At 40.5% G+C, this 7,520-nt stretch overlaps 1 protein-coding gene across 1 annotated transcript; it reads right to left on the bottom strand.

The window, feature by feature from the left end:
* Window positions 1–984: 984 nt before the first annotated feature.
* LOC104537354 (1,25-dihydroxyvitamin D(3) 24-hydroxylase, mitochondrial) lies at window positions 985–7,222 on the bottom strand. Its single transcript, XM_010180202.1, has 9 exons — window positions 7,133–7,222; window positions 6,321–6,417; window positions 4,985–5,076; window positions 4,090–4,201; window positions 2,581–2,726; window positions 2,089–2,255; window positions 1,821–1,899; window positions 1,197–1,391; window positions 985–1,095 (listed from the first exon to the last, which is right to left on the bottom strand). Exons 1-9 carry the CDS (start codon window positions 7,175–7,177, stop codon window positions 985–987), a joined length of 1,044 nt encoding a protein of 347 aa, XP_010178504.1. The 5' UTR covers window positions 7,178–7,222.
* Window positions 7,223–7,520: the final 298 nt, after the last annotated feature.

Below are 7,520 nucleotides of genomic sequence, written 5' to 3'. Positions count from 1 at the left end.
TCCAATAAAACACTATGGGAGCTTTTCTTGGTTCTATTTCTGGTTTTTTGCAGTTGTTCAAGGGACATGTGTTGCAGTTTCTCCACTGGTTACCATAGGCTTTGACTTTCCCAAACAATGTCTATTTTTTCGGAGCAGGCAGCAGCAGGGTTGCTATTTGTTTTCTGCAAGCTGTATTAAAAAGAAAAAGAACCGATATAGTGATCGATTATTTAAAAGCAAATAGCACTGAACAAACTTCAGTTAAAGGATTTAATACCCTTACTTAGATTACAATGGATGATGTTTTTCCTGTGGCGTTGGCCAGCAAAAAAATTTCTCCCGTAGTACTTAAATGTCACTTGATTTCTAATTTGAGGACTTAATTCTAGATCAAACACCCAGTTTTCCAATTCAGCTATTTATACATAAGAGACAGTCTTACATTCTACTTTTTTGAACCAAAAATTTATAACAAGTTGCAACACTGCATGACTATTTACAAATATTTATTTCTTTTCTTTGCCCTTCTGCCTAAAACCAAGTTTTCTTATCTAAACTCTGTAGTGCACTGGTGTAATGTTCCTTCACTAGGGCATTTTCTTTTTAATCTTACACGGATGCTCAAATCAAATGCTATTTTTCAGGAAATATCTTCCAGAAATGCAGTGGAGAAGTTGTAACTAAACCATGGCTATTATTTTCTCCAACAGTATATACATTTTGATTTCCCCGTTCCTGATCTGCATCATGAACACATGACATGCTCTCTTGGAGTTTAAAACTACATAGCTAACTTTAGAGTCATAAGCCATACAAGATTTGTCTTCTTAGTAGATCGAATATTTTCTGTTAAAAGTAAAAAAACATGCTGGCATTTAAGAAATCTCACATTGTAAGAATGAAGCTTAGAAAAACATCTGTTCTCTTACAGAGTTCTATGAAAATTCTAAACGAGGTTCAAAGAAAAGTCTCATGTACCCGGGAGTCCCTCATGCACATACCTCAACGCCTGTGAAACGCAATGGGAAGCTCCCGGCTGGGAATCAGTATTCCTGAATGGAGTGTTTCTACTGGTTTGTTGTCAGTTGCTACAACGTGGTACTTGCGAATGAGCTGAAACACAAACATTTCAGTTAGCATGCTTTGGCTTCCACATCTTCTGATTAGGTTAAATGTTGGTCAGTGAGGCATTGGGTACAGAACAGAGTATTTACCCAGCAAAGGGCCAAGTGAAGCTGCAGCTCTGCTATGCGGCGCCCGATGCACATCCTCTTCCCAATGCCAAATGGAATGTGAGAAAAAGGATTTATTAAGTTCTTCTGAAACCAGCGCTCTGGCTTAAACTGAGTCCAGTCATTAAAGTACTCTTCATTGCAACCCAGGGCATGGCTATTTATCATTAGTACGGTCTATAAACAAAGCAATAGAGAGAGTCTGGTTACAAATCGACTTAAAGCTACCAAGTGAATCAGCTTCTTAATGGATAAAATAATGCAACAGTAAAGGCAAGGCAGTTTCCTCAGAAAATGTCATGTAATTCTTGGAAGATTAATTCAGACACAGAAAAGGTCATTGTTTCCTCAGAAAATCATAGGAAAGTCTGAAACTTTTTTTTCATTAATATAGCACACCGAAACATTTTTGTCTAAATCCAGCAGCAGTGCAGGCAGGTATGGTTTTCAGTTTATGAGAATTCTTGGTGTGAATTCCTCATTCCTTATCCTGGGAATCATCCTTTGGCAAAGTCATTATAAGACCAAAGTATGACCAGCTTCAGAGGTTTACAGGACAGATAATCAATGACAAAATATTCTAGTAAGCTAAATTAACTCACTTACCCCTTTGGGCAGTACATAATTTCCCAGAACCATTTCTGTGTCAATGGTGCGAGTAGTAAATGGCACCGATGGTGTTAATCTACAGTGAAAGAACGAAAATGGGCTAAATTTCCAGCATTTTTTTTCTTCCTGTATTTGTCATAGTTCACCTTAAGCAACAAGGTGAACAGAATTATATATACTAGAAAATTCTTTCCCCCTCGTACACATTAGCTGGTAAAAAACTTTGTGATAATTTTGTTTTTTGCAAATTATTTGAGAATCTTACCTCATGGATTCTTTCAGACATGCTTTTAGGTAAGGCATATTCTTCAAGTTCTCAGCATTTGGACTCTCATTAGCAGCCAAAACACTCTGCACTTCCTGGAAAAGCTTCTGCTGTACATGTGGATTGCGTGAAATGTTATACAAAGCCCACAGCAAACTATTGGCCGTCTGAAACAAAGCAAAAAGAATCATAAGACCTCCAAGTGTGGTGACAGAAACAAGAAGTTGCCAAGAGCTCAAAGGAACATTTATGGCTGGTCACTGCCTTATGGTATTTTGTAAACCTAAGGGATTATGAGCCATGCCGGTTGTCCTCTAGGAGTAATAAACAGAAGAAAGAATCCAGTGATTTCAGGTAAAAAATCACTTGCACTTAGCTCACTGAAGTGACTAGAGGATTAGCTCACTCTCAGATGTTGTGATAGTCAGGTTATGGAAGAAAGCAGGGAGCTGGAAGGATGCCAATTTCAAGCTCTTGGAAAGTCAAGTTTACCGTTTCAACTCCAGCAATCTGGAGCTCTGCGATGGCAGCATAGAGCTCCTTCTTGGAAAGCTGTCCTCCAGAATAGATGTCACACAGGAAATCCTCCTGAGGGTTCGCAGAGTGTTTTTCCAGTCGACAGTCAATGGAGTGCTTGGCTGAGGAGAGAAAAGCATGAGATAATTAACGGAAAATCACTAATAATGAAAAAAATGAAAGTAAGAATACATCCTACATGCAGGATTTTGAAGGAGGATACAAAGCTGTGCTCTTTTTTCAAGTGATGAGCATTACACTGAATAAAGAATGGTATTTTCATTTTTGAATCAAAGAACTCGGTCACAGAAATCACTTCTGAACAGAAAGAGCTCCTGCAAACTATTAGGAATTCTGCTTTCTTAAATTAGGAAAGGAAATCAGTGTTGTGTCGTGTGAAATATTTAGCAAACAGAAGTACAAGTGTGTGAAATTTATTAGCTTGGATTTTCAAAGGGGATCAAGGTGTTAAAATATCAAAGAGACTTAGCACTCAGACTCCCTGAGGGAAAATTTAAGCCTTTGATTTATTAGAGGAAGGCAAAAATAGATGACAAATTTCTACATGCTATATATATGTATATTTTAAGTACAGAGGACTAGATTTTGCCCACTCTTTCTCATGAATATCCCAATTGTTAAGACCAGTTCATGTCAAGTGAAGGTGTCAAACTGGTTTTTCTGAACACAACTGGTTTAAAGTTCCTTTCCTAAAAGCCATAAACTAAGAAGCAATAAAATAAGTGTACATGTGGCTGGCATGACCAGAAGTCCTGAAGTATTATGTACACAAATACTGAAGAGAAATATATCACTCAGTGTTACAATCATCCAGGAGCCAAAACCTTTCTTAATCTTTAGCTATAACTGTCACTGTCTAACAAAATAATGAAAAACATAAACTTAACTTTATAACTGGAGTTAGAGTAATTTTTGCAACCTTGAAGGCCAATTCATCTTAAATAGACAGAAAATGTTGTCAAAAAGCCAAACTGTACCTTATGATTTATATTGCTCCTGTTTTTAAGACTTATGACTATATTCCAGGCTGTTCAGAGAGCCTATAATTTATTTTTTTTGCTGCATGTAATTTTTTCTTCCTCAAGAAAACTTCTTTGAGGTCTCTTTGAGGGAGCTCCCTTTTCTCACTCGTATACCTTGCCTTTAAAGAGATTATACACTTTCTGGCTATTTACTTTTATGACAGATTAAAGTAGACTCATGACATTGCTGGCTTCCAAATTTCTGGGGCTCCCCTGGGGATTGGGTATGGCCCCACAACCAGAGCTAAGTGTTAGTCATAAGAAAACAGCACTCCTATGTTTGGAATAGGTTCATGCTTAGCTGCAGCAAAGCTGTCTCAATCTGTGCTAAAGACAGCAATTAACAGCAGCATAGGGCAGTAGTAAGTATGAAGAAAGTTAATTCCACCAAGGAGGAAAGAGAGCAGAAGGGAAAGGAGAGAAATCATGCTAAAAAAATAACCTGTTTTAAATATAGCATCCCATGCTTTAGTATGAGCTTGCCAGACTTTTGTGTTCAGGCCCTTGTGAAGTTCCACGGGGGTCACCATCATCATCCCAAAAGTAGCCATCATCTGTCATGGAGAAAGTTTTTGAAATCTTTCTTTAATCTATCTACTTACAATCTGAATAAAATTAGACTGTAAAGTAGGAGGCAATTTTCAGAAAGTCAAGATTCTGGCAGATTTTCTATCCTGGACAGAAATGATGGGTCTCAACCTACTTAGACTACATCCAGGTAAAATTAAGGGCAACTAGTGGAGGATAGGAGGCTTCTTTAGTAGATGATTCATCCTATCTATTTTAGGCACCTGTTTTAGAATGGGACAAGCCACCCTTTGGCAGTGTCTCTCTTTTTGACAAAAGGTGAAGTTAAAAAACTAGGCTAGGGTAGATTCCTATGTTTCAGATGGCTAAAATTAGACAGATCTATATCACAGGAGTCCAAGTTGCAGCAAGATGCACAGCAGGTGTGCTTGCAGGAGTGACTAACCTCCAAATTCAGCGTATTTGCATAATCCCACACAACTCCGAGTCCCACCCAACTAACAGCAGTGTTGCACAACAAGTATCTCAAAGGGAGAGGAAAGTTACCCAACCAACCTGACAACTCTATTTCCAGGATTACCCTGATGTCCATACAGCATTTTTCCCCTACAGATTTCATAAATGGGACAGTCAGATGGTCAGTACTGGCACTGCACATTTAAGTGTCAACTTGGATGTGCAAGGCTGCCAATACACATGCAGCACTGAAGCATGAGCTTCTTTTTTCAAGTGACCCATTTAAACTGGTACCCTCTCCATAGCAGTAGCGGTAGAAAATCACTACAGCCCCAGTAAAGACCCTTCCGTACCGTTTTTACAGCCTTGATGAAGTTCAAACTTTCTTCTTCTACATCCTGCTGTAGGAGACCAAACCTCTTTCCATACAGCACCAGGCAGATACCTGTAGTTAAACAATATTACCATTAAATAATATAAACAAAAGGGTGCATGATGTCCACCATTTATTGTAAAGAAATGGCTTAGATTATTCTTCTGAAAAATGATCTCTGTTCTGTGATACACACCTGTGAGAACAGCACTTCAAACCACCTTCTGCATCTTTGCCTCAGACCCAAGAAGTAGTATATCTAGCTCAGGTGCCCTTACAGTAGCACTTCCTTCACAAACAAGAATCACCACCAATCCCCTCACATGAACAGCAGATCATTCTGCCAAGCAGGGCTGGCATATTTGGCAAGTAAGCTATTTGGCAAAGCTGCTGGAGACTGGAGTCACAGGAAAACAGGACCTGCAGAGGCCATCTAGTCCAGCGCCTTCTAGCCCTTTCCACAGCCAGAAACCACTTGCAGATGCTGGGAGCATCCCACACTCCACCAGCTTCCACTGCTTTCCACTTGCTCTTCTTCCCCTCCCCCGCTTCCTGCACCCTCCCCCCAAGCCGTCACTTCTTATTTTTCCCTTTCCAAAAGCAGCCGTCACCACAGACAGTGGAAAAAAAACCCCAAAATATTTAAAACATTTTCAGGAACTCAGTACACAGGTTGCTGAGATGACCCAGCCAAGAGCAGACAGGTCTGGTTCGGCTACACGCTACACCCCACCATCCCTCCTTGTTGGGAACTACTGATGTAGTTTCTTCTGCCCTAAGTCATTCCTGGCAGATGGTTCCTTGCTGTACTCTGAAAGGTTTTGAAAGATGGAGGCTCCTGTCTTGGTAACTTATTCCAGTGCTTCTCAATCCCAAGGTAAACATTTTAAATGGGATTCCAACCCTTGTCTACAATGAAAATGTATTCACTGTTATTAGATCATTTCATTGATCTTGAGATGCTGATTAACAAATATCAGGTGGACAAAAATGGTTATGTGCTATCTAATCCCACTCAAGATAAATGCACTGTGATTCCCCCAGGTTTTGGATTCATAAGTCACTATTAATGTTTGAATTTTTTTTCTTACAAGCCACATAGATAACCTGACAGAACTGAAGAGTTTGTGTAGATGCTGGTGAATTCCACATGTATACTGATGGTTGTCCGGCTTTTCTGCAACCCACTTCCCCTGATGATGTAGCTAGCAGTTCAGAAGTAATCAGCCTGCACTGTCATCACTAATTGTTCTTTAACTGGAATACCATGGCAGGTACAAAATGCATGCCATTCACAGGCAAAAAACCCAACTTACTTTCAAATGACCATTTGTTGAATTCTGAATAGATATCTTCCATTTGTCCATCGTGGTTACAAACATCATCTATTCTGTGCATGAAATCCTCTAGGACCTAAGCAGTGGAGAGAAGAGAGAGAAAAGAAAGGAATAAAATGACATCAGCTAACAAAAATCTGGTGTAATTTAGAATTTCAACTGTCTTTTAAATAGATAACAATATCACATTAGAGAGGGATACTTATGTTTCCTCTTCTTTGAACAAGATTCAATTTCCCCTATGTTAACAAACCTTTGGATTTCACACTACTCTCATGCTGTTACTGTTTGCACCTTGACAAACGGAGCTTTCCTCCACAAGGATGAAATGCTTCAGTCTGATGCTGGGATAATACTGGAGTTTCACAATAAAGAGGATTAAGCTGTTTATCACAGATGCTCCTCAAACTCAATGAGGAACACAGAGGTTAAAGACGGAGGTATTGCCCAACGGGAGGAGCATAAGAACGAAGGAGTTAAAAACACTGAATACAAGAAAAGTAAGCAAAAACTCTGTGTGCAGGAGCTCGTTTATTTGTACAATCACCATACTGTCCTGTGGAGAGAGACAGCCTCAACTACAGGTTTCTGTGTGGTCTCACTTTTGGTCAGACCCTGATAGTCAGTTTGTACTTCTTATTCCTTGAATGATTTCAGAGTATCAACTCATGGTTTTATCACTGCAGAGCAGATCAACAGCTATCCAGGTAAATGGGATCACTTGATCTGCTTTTATTTCCCAGGTTTCCAGAGGAGTGGGGAGAGAAAAAGGATTTCTCACAGCACGGTACCTCATTGATCATGGTATCCAGTTTTGCAACTTCCCTGGGTTTCATTAATTTCTTCTGAAAGGCACTTCTTACTCTCTGCCAGTCCTTTCCTTCCCTGTATTGAATTAAAAACAGCGAGGTTGAAAAGAAAAAGGCTTAAAGAAGACAGAAAGAAGAAAAACCCCAAACCCGCAGCATGTGCAATCAGACACGGCCGGACGCCGCGGCGCCTTCACCGCACCGACGGGCGCGAACTCGCCTCCGCAGCCGCTCCTCGGGGGCCCGAGGATGAAACTAGCTCCGGGAGCGGAGACCCGGGGAGAGAGCGGCCCGGTCCCCGTCGAGCCGGGGTGGGTTAGGTCGGCTGGGGGTGAAGGAGGGCGCTGCCCGCCCGCAGCATCCCCCGGGC

The sequence above is a fragment of the Mesitornis unicolor genome, unplaced genomic scaffold (genome assembly GCF_000695765.1).
Source record: "Mesitornis unicolor isolate BGI_N332 unplaced genomic scaffold, ASM69576v1 scaffold37712, whole genome shotgun sequence".
In the NCBI taxonomy this organism is placed as follows: domain Eukaryota; kingdom Metazoa; phylum Chordata; class Aves; order Mesitornithiformes; family Mesitornithidae; genus Mesitornis; species Mesitornis unicolor.
The sequence above is the reverse complement of the archived record's forward strand: the minus strand, read 5'-3'. Positions and strand labels throughout refer to the sequence as shown.